The 19666-nt window shown below is 37.1% G+C and overlaps 1 protein-coding gene across 1 annotated transcript in view; it reads left to right on the plus strand.

Annotated features, from left to right (window-relative positions):
- The first annotated feature begins 1399 nt into the window (after positions 1-1399).
- LOC110365110 (mucin-5AC-like) overlaps positions 1400-19666 on the plus strand; it is a 39209-nt gene continuing 20942 nt past the window's right edge. Inside the window, exons 1-19 of the mRNA XM_065066500.1 lie at positions 1400-1472; positions 5247-5315; positions 6254-6307; positions 6703-6964; positions 7333-7447; positions 8067-8157; positions 9048-9157; positions 9374-9590; positions 10481-10606; positions 11083-11200; positions 12012-12150; positions 13181-13291; positions 13865-13934; positions 14738-14875; positions 14960-15124; positions 15636-15730; positions 16530-16656; positions 17399-17654; positions 19515-19564. Coding sequence (XP_064922572.1) covers positions 1400-1472; positions 5247-5315; positions 6254-6307; positions 6703-6964; positions 7333-7447; positions 8067-8157; positions 9048-9157; positions 9374-9590; positions 10481-10606; positions 11083-11200; positions 12012-12150; positions 13181-13291; positions 13865-13934; positions 14738-14875; positions 14960-15124; positions 15636-15730; positions 16530-16656; positions 17399-17654; positions 19515-19564 — 2386 coding nt within the window. The remainder of the gene's footprint in view (positions 1473-5246; positions 5316-6253; positions 6308-6702; positions 6965-7332; positions 7448-8066; positions 8158-9047; positions 9158-9373; positions 9591-10480; positions 10607-11082; positions 11201-12011; positions 12151-13180; positions 13292-13864; positions 13935-14737; positions 14876-14959; positions 15125-15635; positions 15731-16529; positions 16657-17398; positions 17655-19514; positions 19565-19666) is intronic.

A 19666-nucleotide genomic window follows, 5' to 3' on the forward strand; every position in this document is an offset into this window, starting at 1 on the left:
CCCCCACTGAGCGGCAGTTCTGGTTCCATTTCTTATGATGAAGATTTTTTGATCCATCAGCTACCTTCATTCTTGGCAGGAGGCTGAAGATGAAGATGACAACTGAGGGCAAATGTTATGTGTATACCAAGTGCTGGACTGTGCACCATTTTTGCCAAACCTAGCAGTCTAAAAATAATTATTTCACTAAATTTGTACATTTTTGTTCATTTTTTACCATATTGAAGTAAGGTCCATTGACAGAGCAACCCATCTTACCTATCTCCAATGCCAAGCTAAATAAGAAGGATAAAGTGACATGAAGTGGTAACACTTTCTATGTTTGTTGAAGTTTACATTAATTCTTGCTTTTGAAATGGTAAGCTAGCAGAAATGCAAAAAGCCAATTTTCAGGAAAAAAAAAAAAAGTTTATGAAACATTTACTGGCCAGCCTTAAAGGCCTGATTCATCACCTGTTTCTCTAAATTGTAGTAATCATAACTCCATGGATGTGTATGAAATTGCACAGGAATGATCCTGAAATTATCTGATCGTGGTCGCTGGCCATGATCAAACTAACATTTTTTTCCTCCTACAAAACTAGTGTAAGGCTGTCTGACTGTATGAAATTGCTCCTGACATTTTCAATGAGAAGGCAAAATCAGAATATGCAGACAATTCAGAAGCAGATTTCAAGGTTTAATCCCATCTCTACAAATTGCAGGATACAGCCTAAGCAAAGCTGGCTTAATGTTCCTCAGATAGGTGCCTAATGCATGTCTGTGATGCACAGAAGGGTTTCCATGGCATACACTCAGAGTGAGTGTGCGTGTGGTAGTGCAGAACCTTTCGAGGTTATTAGTCTGGTCTTTTGACAAGAAGATTACCTGCCCCAAGAGGCATGGAGTGACTTCCTGATGCTGGCTCCACACATACAAAATACTCCACAACTCCTCAGACTTCAGAAATCGGGGTCTTGTGGTTTTTTTTGCCAAGGAGGTTCCTGGCATCAGTCACTGTACTGAAAAAATTAAAATGGTTACTTGAATGCTATCTGCGTAACTATAAAGAAATACCAAATTGAATTTGTTCCAAGACCTGTTATTTGTGGAGCAGGAGCTGTGTTTTATTTGAAATAGTATTTCTTTATTAGACTGAACCTTAACAAAATATAAGTACATATATGTATATACTCCTCCCAAAATGCAAATACCATTGGCTAGTTCCCGAGGAAGAAAGAGCATCCTCTGTTTACCTGTTCATTTGCTAAAATCCCCCAAACCCCACCTTTCTAGACTCTCTGAATCCATCTGGGACTGATGCCAAAGTCACCTGTTATATAAGACCGACAGAGCACAGGTGAACTAGTCCTCCTGATCAACTGTAGACCTGACATCCTTGTGCCAGACTCCAGTCAAGATGGGGCTTGGCAGGAGGATATGGCGACCAGAATGGGCTTTCCTGTTAGCAGTTTGCTATATCCATCAGATAGGTAAGAAGCTCTCTTTTTTTATTGGGGAAAGAAATAATACTCTGTTTAGATCTAGCAATATATTTCAAACAACTATACTCAATTCATTGTTTCACTTAACAGATGATTGCATTTAAACAAGATTTCTCTATATCCTTTTTTTTTTCAATTTTTATTTAACATTTAATGTCTGTCTATTAACTGGATTAATTTAATTTAATATTGCCTCAAACTACTGCATATAACTACATTTGGAAGGTAACCTTGAAGAACAAATCAAAAAGAATGATTCTTCATGTCTTAAAACAACAGTTTTTCAGTATCACTTACACCTTACCAAAACATTTTATTCCTGATGCATTTTCCACTAAGATTACTTATGAATGCTATTCTTAAATGAAATTTAAACGACTACGTTTTCCATTTGCTAGATCAGACCACTGGTCAATCTCTTCCAGTATCTTGTCACCTACCAGGAGTTAATACCAGATTTCTCAAGATTTCTTGCAGCTTGTTTTGCAAAAGAGACTAGAAGGGAATATTCACATGACAATGACTTTCAGTAATTAATTGCGCATTGATAACACCCTATGCAAAATATTTATATGAATTACTGATACTGAGCGTGAGCAGGACTGGGAGATCTATCTGACACGTGCAATCCATCGTTTTGTATGTTTCTTTTTTCTCCTGTCAACATTATATCTATCAGGGCTTGTCTTGGCATTTTTTATCAATATGAGTAGTCCTATTAAGTCAAGAGGACCACTCAAATGGAACTTACTTGCATGAGTACAAGCTTGCTGAGGCAGTCCCATTCATGTACAGTAATTACTGCCCTGTCAGCTAACATTCTTAAATCTTCAGATTGCCTATGTATATTTATCTTGCATATAATTTTCAAAACATTGACAAGTGCAAATATAATTTTAAGCTACTTTATGTTTTGTGAAATAAACACTAAAATACTGGCAAGTTGATTTAAGCACAAAATAAAACAGTCACTTAGAGTACAGGCTTACATTTAGAGTTACACAGTGTCAGTCAAAAGCTTGTTCAGGCATACGTTGAACAAGGAAGTTATTTGTACTGTGCAGTGCTAATCTGATAAATTGCTTTCAAAAATTAGTAGTGGTTAGACAGTGCCCAGCAAACTCCTCTCTATTTGAATTGCACCCTGTGGTAAGCATTTTTAGATGTCCTGAGTGACTAAAGAATGTTGGCCAAATCCCATGCCATCTCCACAAACATTCCATGCCTGACTTTATATTTTGGGTCGAATATTAACTTTTATAAATTGATTGTAATGACAATTGCATATGCAGAATGACAGCTGGATATAGACTTAACAAGGTTCATCCAGAAATATTCTTAATAAATAGGTCAGTTTCCAAATTAACAAATAGTAAATTATCTTGATTATTCTTACAGCTGAGAGACTATTATTTTTATAATGGTCAACAACATGGCATTGTGCAACTGCTAAATAAACCAACACAGCAAGAATATCCTTGGGAATTATGTATTTGCTAAGTAAACAAAAGGTCCCGATGTTTCCTTGAGAAAAATTAACAGATAAAAATATATGTAAATACTATCTTGCTCTGTTACAAAGCTTCTCATGCTAGAATAAAAGAACTTTCTGTGATTCTTTGCCTGCTGAGATTCTGATAGATGTGTTGGGTGAGAGCAAATTCTGGCCTATTATTAAGACTTACAGAGGCATTGGTCTCACCCCATCAGTAACAATTAGAATGATATGAATGCATTTACCTAAAGATACTGCCTATGATACTGAAAGACGAACAGGAAATGGAAAATGGTTAAACTCTGTCCTAAGTTACTTCTTCATACATCACTAGTGGTCACACATGAAGTTAAATGAGAAAATAATTAAAAGCTTAGGTCTGAAAGAAACTGCAGACACTGCAGCAACTTCTAGATGTGGTGAGGCTGCACGGACCCCTCTCCTCCAAATCCCGCATTCTCTTGAAGACCTCTTTGGGAGTGGGGACTTGAATCCCTTTAGACAGGCATTCTTCAGCTCTGGGATCAAGTACTCAATCTGCTTACACGGTGGGCACAGGCAGAAGTTACATTAGAAAAATAATTTTTAAAATAAGTTGTTCCTGATACAGCTATTTTTAAGGCTAAAGTGGTTGTCCAACTTTCTTGGAGATATCTGGGCTGAGGTTCTTAAGTGGAAGAAATGCTCAGCAAGGAATGTAAGCACCAAATGGGACTGGGGTTTATGGCACACTCCTGACTTCAACATTTCCCCCTCTTCCACAAATGTGTCTCTTTCTTCAGAGATAGGTGTTATAGATCCAGTTCTGAGTCAGTGAACTCCTTCCACCTTTGTATAGGGAAAGAGAGGGCTTTATTTAGGACTAAATTACATAGGCAGTTCCTCTTTGAGAGATTGTCTAGACTCTTAAGAGTGCTCATTCACACGATCCTGATCAGGATTTGGCTACAAGTGATTTCATCACCTAAATCCTTTAAGGCTTCAGACTTGGCAGGTTATAGGTAGATGTTTGTCAACATGTTCCAAACACAGTTGTCACATGCTGACAGCTTCAGTCCTTCACAAAATCAAGTTGTAGCCATTTTTCTTTTACAGCAAATCCTGTCATATTTACTTAAGACAAGAGCTTAGAGCACCAACCTAGGTGCTCAAGGTCTATCTTTTTCTAGGCATGAAAGTGCTCCAGTCAGTATTTGTCATCTCTCAAAAGTCTTTGACAATGCCTCCTCTGGTATGGTATTGCTGGGTCATGCATGGAAAGGAATTAAAAACTGATGGAGTCATGATAAAGAGAAGAACTCATCTGGAAGGCAGCTCATGTCATTGATCCAGTAAACATTTAATTGGAGGTACACAAATAACCCTTGAAACAAGGCACAAGCACAGGACAGTTTCAATGTAGCTGAGTGCCCTAATCATGTGGTCACATGATCGTGGCTTATTTTTCCCTCCTCTGTTACTGCTCCACTGCTTTTGGCACCATGGCTCAGCTTCAGGTAGGGTAGCAAGTACATTTGGTCAAGTAGATTTAATATGACGCTTAAGGTTTTCCACAGAGAAGATGCAAGTTTGAACCATCTCAGAGTGTGAAAAGGAGTAGCACAGGAAATGTGGTTCTTTTGGTTATTTCTCCTGAGTTTTGGCTCAGGCTATGAGCCCTTGTGTTATCACTCAGAGGTACCTTCTTTCATCCAGCTATAACACAAATCTAGATCCCTGATTGAGGCTTTAGATTTGCTCCAGAAGAAAAGGCCATGTGCTTGGGCACTAAAGAAACAGTCATATAAATACCTTCAGCCATTACTGGGTGAACACCTAAGTCTCCTGTTTCTTTTAACCAGTTCTGTGCCTTTTCTTTTTATTACCTAGGTACTATACAGCAATTTAAATAAATGACTCTATTACATTTAGAGACTTCTTCCTGTGTTTCACGTATTAGTGAGATTTAGTGCAGCAGTGAAACAAGGGCTGTGATCCAGTCACTAGAATCCCTTGTAGTGAGTTTTAAGGGAAACAAAGCAAGCAAATATACTTGAATTATTTCGACTTCAAAGTGTCTGTATTTGTAATAGAAAGTCTCTTTCTATAATTACATTTTACCTTTGGCAGGGGGAGGAGGCTGTTTCATTTTTTCTGATGTGATAAAGGACTCTTCCCTTTTTCTTACAGAGATGTATCTCGGTACTCTGATCCTACCCAAATGCTTTGCTTTAAAAGTTCACTTACAGGAAACCGTTCTTCATATGTTTTTTACAATTTCTTCACAGGAGCCCAGACTGAAGTTCAACAGGAAACAGAAAGCAAATCCACTGGGGTTGTTCAGCAGGAACAAAATAGTATGTTTGTTTATACTGTGTATTCATATTCATATTAGTATTGGTATTTATTTGATACCTCTCTACTAAGTAATAAAAATGCCTAAAACCCTCCTTAGCATATTGATGGTAATGTCAAATAAAGATAAATGTATATTAACAAGCTTCTTTCTATATAAGAATAATAATAACAACTTTATTAGATACCGATTACTAAACACACACAATATGGTTATATTTGTATAACTAACTAAGAAAACAAATGTGTGTTTGTATAGGTTGTATGCATATGTGCATGAATATGTATATATAAAATCAAAGTGGAATATACATGCAGGATGTTTGGTTCCTTATAAATAAGGAAATGAGACCACGCTGGCAAGTTGTAAAGTCAGTGGCTGATACTGGGAAATCAAAATGGCAAGCAAACTTCATTGTTTTTTACCATGTAAAGATTTGTGTTCATCCTATACAAAGGATTTGTGGTCTCTTCTAAAAGTTTCAGCCCCTTAATAGAAGAAGACTAAACAGAGAGGAAAGGAGATAATTAAAGTTTTGATTTCCTTCTTAGAAAGATGAGGTGTTATGAGACGACAACTATGCTTTTGTACCAGCAACAGGGTAATTTAATACAGCGTAACCCTTTGTATTGCTCACTGTGTCTGAAGTACTCCAATATGGGGAGCTGTTAATTACCGCCCCTCCTAATACAATACAGAGTTTCACAAAAGCATTAAAATTTAAAGGTAGAAAATGTAGATCATCACAGTTGAAAGCAACTTCTTATCATTTAACTATCCACTTTCAGCTGATCCATGGCCTGTGTGAAAAAAAACAGGCTTAACATTGTTTCATCAGATCTGGCATATGAACTTTCTAGTCCTTTCTAGGTCAATATTAGGTGCAAATTCTGGTATTGTTTTACTCATTTTTGTTTTCTTTCTTTTTTTCTATTACAGTTTTGTCTAAGGTCAATATCATCCCGCCAATGTTGACAAATCCAATAATAACACGTAAGTAAAGGAAATTAAATATATTCAATAAATTCTCATTTTTAGGGGTTGTAGAGAGAGAAATCTAATACAAATAGGGAAAACCACTGGTGAATGAATAGATTATAAAGAGGAGAAGGAGGGTGGTTATGAAACATGATATTGAACTGTTAGCTGAAATGAAATGTAGCTGAAAAGAAGTATAATCATTTATAGGGCTATATAAGATGAGTAACAGATCTGACTGAAGAATGAATACACAGTTTTTTCAATGGATAGGTGGACAGAAAACAACAAATTGAGGTAGGGTAGGCAGGCAAAAATTATTCAATGACGAAATGAAGTCTTGGACAAGTTGACTTTCACCATGGCTGGGAATTTTAATTAATTTTTTAATAGCTAGTTTTAATTCACAGCTTCCAATCCTGCTCACAATGGCCGCGTGTGCAGCACGTGGGGCAACTTCCACTTCAAGACCTTTGACGGAGACATATTCTCCTTCCCTGGGCTCTGTAATTATGTTTTTGCATCCCATTGCAACGCTCCCTATGAGGATTTCAACATCCAGCTTAGGCGCATAGTGGTCAAAAATGCTCCAACAATCAACCACATCACCATGAAAATTGAAGGTGTGGCTGCTGAACTAACGAAGGATGTTATAATGATCAACAGCAAGAGGTAAGTCTATTTGTAACTCTCGTTTTGTAACTACAGACCTTTTTTTTCAAACTTGTGGAGTACTTTGGTGTATTGAGGGGAACAACATAAATAGTGAAAAAGATGCCATTAATTCCATTCACAGTAAATCAATCCTTTCCTTAAAATTATCTCAAAAATAAAACTTGAATGAAAACTCCTGAGAGGTGGGATCCAAATTCAAATTCATTTGTTATTACATTGGACCATCTAATTTTTCAATCGCTTTTCTTTCCACACGACTACATTATTTTAGAATCCCTACAGATGCTGGAAACTAGCTATTTCTTTTTCTCTTTATCAAGTATCTGCAGAAGAAAATACTTAGCATTCTTTCTGCCTTTTCCCAGAGTTCAACTGCCATACAGCCAATCTGGAATTACTATAGCGAAAAACAGCATTTACGTGAAAGTTGCCAGCAAAAGTGGCATCGTGTTAATGTGGAATGAAGATGACAGTATCCTGGTAAGGACTGCTCCTGGACCTGTCTACAACTTCAGAGAACAGAGCTAATCTTTGATTAGGCCAGTCCCTGTCTCCTTATGGGGTTATTATTGCCATCCCACCACATACTGTTGAGCAATTCTTTCTTAATAAAGACAGGTTTGCATCCAGGTAGTCCTAAAGACAATTACATGGATTTACTTCTAGCGGATAGCAGCCATCTGCTTAAAATAGGTGAAAAACCACTTTAATTATATCATTAACATATTGGCATTGTTATAGGGCCTGCTTAGCCCTTCAAATATCATTTTCTAGCAGAATTTCACTCTCCGAAGACTCCATTTTTGCTGTGGATTTGATTTGCTTTCTGAAGAATTAATAGACTTTGAGAATGATATAGATATTGCAGTGAAAATTTAAGTCTGCATCAACAGCATCAAAAGCTTGGGCTCTGTATTTTAAATCAAATCCAAGCCAACTCTTCGTGCTATCCCCCAAGTTTGAATTATATTGCTAAATAAAATTACAGAGATCTGATAAAAAATACTTAGAGGCAGCAGGTGCAGGTGCTCGCTGTGGTCTTGAATATATTTTAAAATGTTTATACTAACTTCTGTCACCTTACTGTCCATCATTTTAGCTGGAATTGAATGAGAAATATGCCAATCAGACCTGTGGACTTTGTGGGGACTTCAATGGCATTCCAAATTACAATGAGTTCTATTCAAACAGTAAGTTTTTAAATAATAAAAACTGGTTTCTGGAGTCTGAACGTGCTTTTTTATGTTCTTTTAACTCTAACATCATCAGTGTCCCTCTTTCCTATCCTGGTAAATTATCTACCCAGAAGATATGATTCAATTTCTGTTGAAAAATACGTATGTAATACAGAAATCAGATAATGTGATTTAATACTTTCAGTATAAATATAGTACCTGTGCTAATGACTGATAGCATACTTGTTGTATGCCATGACTTTATTTACCTAATCATCAGCTAACCCCATAAAAATGAGACAGATTTTCACTAATAACATAAATACAGAAATCTATTCAATAAAACAAAAGATAATTGTATTGTCTAGTCAGTACATTTATTGTGTCAGTTCTGTCTTAAAATTGGTGTACCCACATTTGCCTGCTGAATTTCATAATCTTTACAAGATCTTATCTTCATATTTCTATCTATTACCACCTTAGGCTTCTTCCTAAACCATGTCTCACGCCAGTCTACATTGTCCAAATCCCTGTTTAGATTCTTTTTCTCTTCCCTGCATGGGCTCACTATAATCTGAAAACAATTTGCTATTTTTCTGGTAAAAATCTTAGTTTGAATCTAGCTGTAATAGGCTGAGAATTGTTTTCAATGTTTACTTCTTTCAGGGTGCTGTGCAAGGTAAATTGAGACAGTGATTATAGCCCTTAAGGGCTTAAGGGCTTAAGTTCCCTTAAGTTCCCTTAAGTTCCCTTAAGTTCCCTTAAGTTGCCTTAAGTTGCCTTAAGACTTAAGGGAACTAGCTGCCTTGACCAGCCTTGAGCAGAATGCTTGAGAGGAGAAAAAGATAACAGGCAATGCATTCAACAAAACACCCAACTGTCATTATCAAACTTCTTTTGTACAGATATTAAGTTGACAGCCTTGCAGTTCGGGAATATGCAGAAAATGGATGGGCCAACAGAACACTGTGAAGACCCGACATCTACCCAGCCAGATAATTGCACTGATAATCTTGTAAGGATCATTTCACTATTTTATTTTTCTTTCAAATTTATCTGTGCCCTTCTACGGCTTCAGATGGGTCAACAGGAAAAGCCCTTGGTGACAGCAACTTAAACAAGGATATAAGATTCTATCAAAGAAAACTTATATAAAGTAACAATACAAAAAAATTGCTCCTTTCTATTTTCTGGAAGCTGTTTACTTTTTCTTTTTTTTTTCTCCCCCAAGGATGACATATGCCAGAAAACACTGACCAGCTCTGCATTTGCAGAGTGTAATGACCTAGTTGATGTTACAGAGTACATTATGGCTTGCCAAGATGACTTGTGCCACTCTGAAGAGTCTAAAAATGCTTCATGTATCTGTGACACCTTTGCTGAATACTCCCGGCAGTGTGCTCATGCTGGTGGGCATCCTCTGAACTGGAGAACCTCAAAACTGTGCCGTAAGTATCACTGGAGATAGCCTTACTTTATGCTCAGTAACTAACAAACAACATGCTCTCAAATGATGCTGAGAATACATGAGAAAAAAAAAAAGATTATGTTCTCCAGATGGTTCTGTTGTACAAGTTCCAGCATGAAGACTTCAGCAAAAGAGCTAAGGGTTTTAATACAAACTGGATTAAACACTATCACACACATACATACATGGATACTCTAATTGAGAGTCAAAGTGGTATCTAATTAAATGGGACAGTAAAGGAAGCAAATAAAGATAAACAAGGAGAAAGAATGAGGCAGGCAGGCAGGCAGGCAGGCACGCATGCATGCATGCATGCATGCTTGCTTGCATTCCTGTTTCTCTCCTGTTCTCATGGCAGCTACAGCATTTTTTAATTCTCAGTTATTAACTAATTTGGTCTTCACAGGTGTTTGGCTGGTTAAACACCTATTTATCTCTTCTTGGTAGCAAGGAGTTTGCATCCCTGTAATCTTCACAGTGATTTGCACTGAATTAAACACATACTAGATTATGAGGTGTAGCTGTTGATACTGTCATCAGCATTTGCTCCAGAACAAGACCCTATGAGGTACTATTTCTCCTTACAACAGTATCTGAAAAATGCAAATATACTAAAGCTTTAGAAACTTAAGCCTTACATTTCTCTAGCAACACAGGTGTTCATGAGAAGGGTGCCTTCAGTAGAAACACAGGCCTCGCTGACTTTGTGGGGTCATTACCTTGCTGTCCAGCTGAGAGCTGGCAGTGGACCTGCAGTTTAGTGTGTTTTTATGTCTAGCTGAAATACTTAAATGAGTATAAATATTTTCATACACAATGAACTAGAAATACTTTTGACTGAAGAAAAAAATCTCTCCTTTAAAATTTCAGCCAAGAAGTGTCCTTACAACATGCAGTATCAGGAGTGCAGCTCCCCCTGTGCTGACACATGTACCAATCTGGAACGATCTCAGTTTTGTGAAGAACACTGTATGGATGGTTGTTTCTGCCCCCCAGGCAAGTTCATATGTACTCATAACTCTGATCTCAAGGAACAACAACAGCTTACCTGTAGGATTTGGGCAGGTTCCATGGGGTTTAAGCCTCCTGTATTTGGATTTTTCACACCTGCAAGCAACAAGCATTTGTCATGTTTCAGCTGAGAAAAGATATCTGAATCAATTGCCAATATATGTGCAATATTCAGAAAGCAGGAAAGCAGAACAGCAAACAGATCAAAAGCACTCTCTGAACAAGACACCTGTGCTACAGTAAGTCCCTAAGTCAGTGGAATTTAAGAGTATGAAGGTTGAATCCTTTACTGTACAAACTGGCATAGTCCTACTGTGCTCAGCATAGGTATGTCCATTCAGGAGAGCTGTAGATCTGTCTCTAAGATGATATTTAGGATTTACAACAAACAAAAATAGTGTATAGGAAATGTCTCTTTAATTGATCAAGGTTTCGTCATTTTTTATTTTATTTTAATCTAGGGACAGTATTTGATGACATCAACAATTCTGGCTGCATTCCCCATGAGCAGTGCTCCTGTATTTACAATGGCAACACCTACGCTACAGGAGCTTCTTTTTCAGACCAGTGCCATTCCTGGTAACCTTTGTTACTTTTCTAACTTACTATTTCCTCTTGTATATTTAATTAGTTTAATGGTTTATTATAAGCAATTGCATCACTGGTAATTGATATGTGTATTTAGCTGATGGCCACAGTTCCAAAATATCCCTAAAGAACATTCTTTGTTTTACTTAGCAACAGCCTTAACTAGGCTTTGCTCTCGAACTCAAGATGATCAAAGCAAGGATTTACAATGTTTAGATTTCTCACCAGTCAATCAAAACGTTTCCTCTTTGTCTATGTTGTTCAAACATTTTGACTTCTTTAAGTGCAATGAAATTGCAGTCATTTACGTATTTGCAAATATTTATCTTCTCTGGAGAAAACAAGGGATGACACAATACAACCTTGATTTCACAATTATAAATCCTGTACCTGTGCTCTATCACATCACCTTAGAAAACAGGTATACTCTGTATCAGGAGTAGATGTGGGGTTACATTTCTGTTAGTTTCTGATACATTTGTATAATAAAACGGAAAATATCTTTTCATTGTGTTTTATGATAGCTGCAAAAAACAAGTAATTACTCATCTAATACCTATGGCTGGAGAGTTCACGTGTTCAAAGAAGGAAAACAAACAAGCAACGTGAATGCATACCAGAGTCACTCCTTTTACACATTTTTGCAACGATTTGGAAAGTCTAAAACCTAGATTTACTGTGTGTCAAACTACAGCTTGAAGAGAAAAAGGGTAGCAAAATAGCTGAACCTCATGTCACTCTAATTCCTTTTACTCTGGACCACAGTTACAGATTTCAGCTAACTTTATTCCCTCTCTTCCAGTACCTGTAATGGAGGCCAGTGGAGTTGCCAAGACATGTCATGCCCAGGAACATGTTCAGTAGAGGGAGGTTCACACATTTCCACATATGATAAGAAACATTATGATCATCATGGAGACTGCACTTATGTCCTTTCTAAGGTGGGAGTCAGATATTACTAGGTCATAAAGCCTCAAACTTTTCTACAAAGAAAATGTGAACTCAATCAACGCTTTTGAAACTTAGCTCTTTTGACATACAGATGCCAAATTGCCTCTCGCTTTGTCAGATGTTTACTAGAACATGTGCTGCCATTCAAATGGCAAGCATCAGTTAACTGTTAGAATATATGGTGTTTACTTGGAAATTTCCAAATCTGAGATGTAGTAACTGCTGAAGAGCATTGCGTTTACATGGTCTTCATTCTTCAGTGTGATTAATCCAGCTTTCTTACTGAGTTGCACACTTTTTGTCATGTTACTTTATTACATGGTATTGGGCCAAATGCTACAAGTCTCAAAAATTGCACTAACGACTCTGAAAAAAAAAGTTGAATTTATAAGAGTAATATTTTTATTTTATTTCTGGGAAGTTTAAATGCAGAATATCAGTTTGAGTCAATTGATGTATTTCATTTCAGTTTTGAACATTTTAAACAGATTAAAAAATAAGTCTAAACCCAGAAAAGTTTAAAGTTAACAGTAATAAAAATATTTAATTATAGCAATGTAAAAGTGAAATGTTTTGATCTTTTTGAGACTTTCTGCTTGTTCTTTGCTTTCTTTTTTTCCATGTCTGCATAATTCAGTAAAATAAAATTTTAAAAAAGCTGTATGTTACTGTTCTCCTGAAATATGTTTTATCTGAAATTTTTGTGTAACATTGATACCAGCTACAAAAAGATGAGAGATAGATACAGTAGAACTGAATAAAACATTAGAAGCTGGTAAGAATAAAAACTCCAAATATAGATATAATTAACAAAGTGCTAAACCAGATTCTAATTCCTTCATTGTTTGTGATCATTACAAAAGGCAAAATTGAATCTTAGGCCAAAGAAGGCCTGTGATTTCAGAGAGTCTAGATCTTCTCTAGAAAGAGAAATATTTTTTCAGAGTTGAGAGAAAATTTTATAAGGAAAGCTTCTGTAATTATACTTTTGTGAAATAACTGTTGGCATTTTTTTTTCAGCACTGTAAAGATGAAACATTCACCATCCTGGTAGAACTACGCAAATGCGGCCTAACAGACACTGAAACATGCTTAAAGACAGTGACCCTCAACATGAATAAAGGACAAACTGTAAGAATGCAAAATAAACATGAGAAACAACAAGTAAAAATATGGAGAGCAAAGAGGCTAAGCCCTAATCAGTCAGGGAACTGCATTTCTCTCTCAATTGGTCAGCATATATGATAAGTGCATGCTATTTTTAATCAAGTGAAAAGAAATACAGATTTTTTTTTTAGTGAAAATCAGATCAGCCATAAATTTGGAAAAAAAAAAATGGAAAAAATTGTATTCACAAAGCAGAAAAAAGCTATTATCTCTGCCAATTAGATGGAAAACACGTGAGATTTTCTATTAAAAACTACAACAGTAAGGTATGTAATTCATCACAAAGATGTGTTCAAAGAAACAAAGATGATCTAATTCCCTAAAGGGTTGAGAAAGTCTCTTTAAAAATCATTATTTTACGTCAGGGAAAATTACTAAAGAGTACTAAGTGGAAAGATGGAGGCGGTGAAATCACAAAAAAACTTCCCTTTTTATGTAATATGATTTTAATGAATATCACTGGAGTCATCACCATTGTTACTCTTTGGACTATAGTTATCCTACACACAGTTGACTCTTGTTCCTTTTCCTCATCAGCTCATCGAGGTCAAACCTGATGGTGGTGTGTTTGTGAACTCGATCTACACCCAGCTGCCCATCTCAGCAGGTATTATTTTCTCTAGCAGTCTGTGAGCAATAAAAATAGAACTCCACAACTTCTTATTTTCTTAAACTGTGGAAAATAAAAGGATTGCGAGTTGTTCAGAACGTGCATAGTCACACCTTGGTTCTCTCTGGGATATTTCCTGAGTCATACAAGTGCTTTTGAACTAGAAGTGGGAAGTTTGATGTCATAAGGAACTGGGAGACAGTAAAAGTATTTGCAATAGTTCAAACAGAAGCAAACAGCATTTACACTCATGTGATCTGATCACTGTAAGCTTTACTTCCTTCTCACTGCCCAAAATTTAACACAGACATCTGTTCACCTTTTTTTTTTTTTTTTTACTTACCACTCCTGTGCTCATACTTCCTTAGATATTTGATTTTTCTCTGTCTCAAAAACTAACAATTCTATGTGATTTCTCTGACCTCCAGATCTGCTTAGTTTCCCTCTACAGCAGATTGAGAGTTCCCATGTATGCTGTACAAGCTTAGAAACAAAAATATAAGTATTCTTTTTAAGGCTCAGTGCCATATAATTTTTCCTTCTTATTCTCTTGGAAAAAAATTATCTCTAACTGCTTAATGTCGAGACAGCAAATAACTTTGTTAATAACTTGGTAGCTACAATCAAACTCTGAACAATAAATTTTGATTTATATTTCTGATTTATTTTCATAAATATTGGATTTATTTCACTTAAGAATTTGCAACAATTGCAATAGAAATGCAAGAATAATATAAAGATGCACTGTTTCCACCATTTGACCTCATTCAGAAAGTGATCATTCTGTTTTTCATCTGTAGCTAATGTCACCATGTTCAGACCTTCATCATTCTTCATCATCATACAGACAAACTTTGGCGTCCTCCTTGAAATCCAAATCATACCCATTATGCAAGTGTTTGTGCGACTGGACCCTATTTTCAAAGACCAGACCTGTGGTAAGTAAATGAAATATAAGAACACCTTGCTTAACGTCGTTTGTCTAGTATGAGCAGTATAAACTTTTCACTGCTTTTCAACAGGTCTCTGTGGAAATTTCAATAATATCCAAACTGATGACTTCAAGGCCATAAGTGGAATAATCGAAGGAACAGCAACAGCATTTGCAAATACATGGAGAACTCAGGCTTCATGCCCTAATATCCAGAGCAGCTTTGAGAACCCTTGTGCACTCAGCATTGATAATGGTATGTGCTGCTTAGAAATTTTTTTTAGTTTTTTTTTTTTTTTGCTCATACCTAAGGAAGATACATCCAATGGAAAGCAAAGATAAGAGAATAAAGACTTATAAACCTGGTAAAAATATACATCTGAAATCAAAAACAAATGTTCAAAATGAAAGCACTAGGGATAAGTAACAAAGTAAAAGAAGTAAGGAAGAGTCATAGAAACATAACTGAAGGGAACTCTGTGGTCACTGAAAATAGAGTGGATGTCTAAGCTGACAACTTGGTGTCAGAGGAGTAGATTGTAGGAGTATCTTTGGGAAATCTTTTATTCACCCCCTTCAATAAGTCCTCTTCTTTGGCTTTAGGAACCTTAGCCCACAAGCTGAGTGAAAAAGAAAAAAAAAAAAGACAGGAGAAGGAGAGATTTTATGTCATTTCAGAACTGGCTTCATGGACCAGAGCAGTGTGGTTTTGTGATTAATGTAATACAAAGAGTAATGTGTATTTGTACTGTTTGTTCTGTTCACAGAAAAATATGCTCAGCATTGGTGTGGACTACTAACTGACAGCAAAGGACCTTTTGCTGATTGTCACCATGCAGTGAATCCCTCAGTTCACCACACGGTACTTTGTTAGACTGTTTTTCCCTTTAGAAACAACAGAAATAAGATCATTACAACTAGCTACCAGAAAAGCACTGTTCCAGACTTGTCTTGTCTTAACACAATGCCTGTATTTTCATTTCTGTACTGCAGCACTTCGTTCTTTAAACACGTGTTTCTCTTTGTGTTGTAACATTATCTTATTCCATTTGTCAGTCTTGGCTTCAGGATCCTGACTTACTTGCAAATGAAAAGGCAGCTATTTACTCCTGAATGGTTATCCACATATAGTAGGAGGCATATATAAAGGCATGTCAAATGCTTGTTAGAACATCAGTGAATGGTTGTCTCATCGGCCGCTTTTCTCATTAATAACTACTTAGCACAGAAAGTGCATTAGCTAATTATCACTGTTCTGCTATCAGTGTGTTGCCAGTCTTTCTTCTCACTATGAATCACGCAGGTATGGACACTGGTGAAATGATGTGTCTACAGTGAATAGAGCTTTGTATGCTATTGTGCAGCATATTCATAAATAAGGTTCAAAGGAACACTAAGCTGCTAAATGCATAACAGACTTAAAGACTACTATTTCCCAATAATAACTACAGAAATAAACTGAATTTCCATTACGTTCATTCTCCCTTGCCAGGAAAATTAGACAAAGTTTGGAAAGTGACAAAGCTATTTTAGTGTTGTCTACGAGTGAGCATATCTGAAGAAAGATTAGTGCCTAAAACCAGAAAGATAATATTATTTAATATTTTTTTAGAATGACAGTATTATCAGTGCTGAGACTTTCTTTTTCTCTGCATTCTTAGAACTGCATGTTTGACACATGTAACTGTGAAAATAGTGAGGACTGTCTGTGTGCAGCCCTGTCTTCCTATGTGAGAGCTTGTGCTGCAAAAGGAATCCAGCTGAGTGGATGGAGGACTGATGTCTGCTGTGAGTACTCTTAACTATGTGCTTTCCTAAGAAAACACATCAATAAAAACTCCTGATCAGAGATTATGTTATACTGATTTCTAAACAAATATAGTAGATGTTGAGGAAGGGATTTTGTCAAGTAAATCCTGGAAGTAATTATCTTCTGTTCCTTTAGAATCAATCCATTGCTAGCAAGAGTGAATACAAATAGATGGGAGACATAGCTTGCTTAAGAAAAAGACTGCTGTTAGGGAAGTGCCTCTACCTATTTCTGTGCAACTTTGAATTTCACTACAGCTTTATGTATCATGAGTTACTGTAGAGAAAATGTGACATATTAGAATAACAGTATTAGTAATAGTAACCAGAACACTTACAAGTCAAAGGTTTCTGAAGCTGCATGTGGGGTTCCACTGATCCAGTAGGTCTGTTTTTAGCATATCAAGAGACATTCAGGGAGATGTTTTGTCTTGTACTTCAACTTAGAAGTCTTGGCAATGAATGGCAGGGCCAAATGGAGGCTTCTATATGAAATTTAATTTGAAAAAATATTTTCTTATTTCCTACATCACTTATCCACACATAGAATAGCTTTTCAGGTCTATGGAAGTATTCAGAAAGACATTTACATGAAAGATGTAACATAGGCAAACATGTACAGTATTGATCACATGTTATTTCTACTGCCTATGGTTACTTTTTTCCCCACCAGAAATAACCATCTGGAATTAACAAATGTATTCTATTTTCCTCTCTCTAGCAAAATACACTACCTCATGTCCCAAATCCCTAAGCTACAGCTATACCATCTCTTCCTGCCAACCTACCTGCCGGTCTCTGAGTGAGCCTGATGTCACATGCGACATTAAGTTTGTCCCAGTTGATGGCTGCACCTGTGTAAATGGAACTTACATGGATGAAAATGGCAAATGTGTGCCTGCTAATGAATGCCCCTGCTACTTCAGAGGCTCTCCCATACCATTTGGAGAAGTTATTAACGAAAATGGGCTTGTATGGTAAGCAAATCTTTTGCAAAACACTCAAGCAACAGTATATGTACTTTCTCATTAAAATCTGCTATATTTAAACTGATCTCACCTGCCTTGCCTGAATTTAGATAAAATGTTCTCTAATTTTTTCAACTTTATTTTCAGCTGTTAAGAATGGTACATATTCCCCTGAGCTGGAAGACAGGGACAGGGAGGAAAATGAAGCTCCTATAAAGCAAGGGGAAATTGTTAGTGTCCTGCTACACCACTTAGACACACACAAGGCTATGGTCAATAGGATCCACTCAAGGAGAATCAGGGAGCTGGAAGAAGTGTTCACCACGCCACTTTCAACCATTTAGCAGTATTAGCCCTGGCTAACCAGAGAGATCCAAGTTGACTGGGGGTCAGCAAATGTGACACCCATCTACAAGCAGGGCCAGAAGGAAGATTAAGGGAACTACAGACCTCTCAGCATGACCCCGGTGCCAGAAAGGGTTATGGAGCAGATCACCTTCAGTGTCATCACATGGCATGTACAGGACAATCAGGTGATCAGGCCCAATCAGCATGGGTTTAAGAAAGGCAGGTCCTGCTTGACCAACCTGATCTCTTTCTATGACAAGGTGACCCGCTAAGTGGGCAAGAGAAAGGCTGTGGATGTTGCTTACCTGGACTTTGGTAAATCCTTTGACACTGTATCCTACAGTATTCTCCTGGGGAAACTGGCTGCTCATGGTTTGGATGGGTGTACTCTGCTGAGTAAAGAACTGGCTGGATGGCCAGGTGCAAAGAGTTGTGGTGAATGGAGTTAAACCCAGCTGGTGCCTGGTCACAATCTGTGTTCCTCAGGGCTCAGTACTGGGGCCAGCTATGTTTAGTATCATTACAAATGATCTGGATGAGGGGACTGAGTGATCAAAAAGGCCAACAGCATCCTGGCTTGTATCAGAAATAGTGTGGCCAGCAGGACTAGGGCCATGATCATTCCCCCGTACTCAGCACTGATGAGGCTGCATCTCGAATACTGTTTTCAGTTTTGGGCCCCTCATTACAAGAAAGACATTGAGGTGCTGGAGTGTGTCCAAAGAAAAGCAATGAATCTGATGAAGGGGCTAGAGAACAAGCCTTATGAGGAGCAGTGGAGGGATATGGGGTGGTTTAGTTTAGAGAAAAGGAGGCTCAGGGGAGATCTTATTGCTTTCTACAGCTATCTGACCTAAGCGGGCTGTAGCAAGGTGGGTGTTGGTCTCTTCTCTGAAGAACCAAGTGATAGGACAAGAGGAAATGGCCTCAAGTTTGATCAGAGGTTGTTTAGATTGGATATTAGGACAAAATTCTTCACTGAAAGGGTTGTCAAGCATTGGAGCTGGCTGCCCAGGGAAGTGGTTGAGTCACCATCCCTGGAGGTGTTTAAAAGACATATAGATGTGATGCTTAGCGACACGGTTTACTGGTGGACTTGGCTATGTTTGGTTTACAGTTGCACTTAACGATTTTACATGTCTTTTCCAACCTACATGACTCTGTGATTCTATGATATTTCCAAATTGATAGAGCATTTGTATTCAGGTGAATTTTATATTTAATCACATCATTTTGCAAGCACAAAACTATGACAACAAAAGCAAGGAGAAATCTTATGAGAAACTGAGTAAGAAGCAGAGACATATACTCATTTCAGCCTATGATTTTTCCTGTTAAGCAATGATGGATATAATTTGAAAGCAGCACTGGTAGTGGTATTGAGCAAAATTATTTCTTGAGACAGCAAAACAGCATTCTTTAGTTCCTTCAAAAATTCTGAAATCTGAAAAGAGAAAAGTAGCTCTCAGTCTCAGTACATGTTTTGAGAGGAAATAAAATATATGTTTCCCTCCCTTTCAGCACTTGCACCCAGGGAAGACTGGATTGTATTGGAGCACCTTCAACTACAGGTAAAAAAAAAAATCTTCCACTTATCTTTTCCTCTGTGCCAACTGTGAGACAGAAATAGCTGACAGAATTTATTTTTCATAATGGATTTTTAAATAATAGAA

This window comes from Columba livia, chromosome 5, assembly GCF_036013475.1.
Source record: "Columba livia isolate bColLiv1 breed racing homer chromosome 5, bColLiv1.pat.W.v2, whole genome shotgun sequence".
NCBI classification, from domain to species: domain Eukaryota; kingdom Metazoa; phylum Chordata; class Aves; order Columbiformes; family Columbidae; genus Columba; species Columba livia.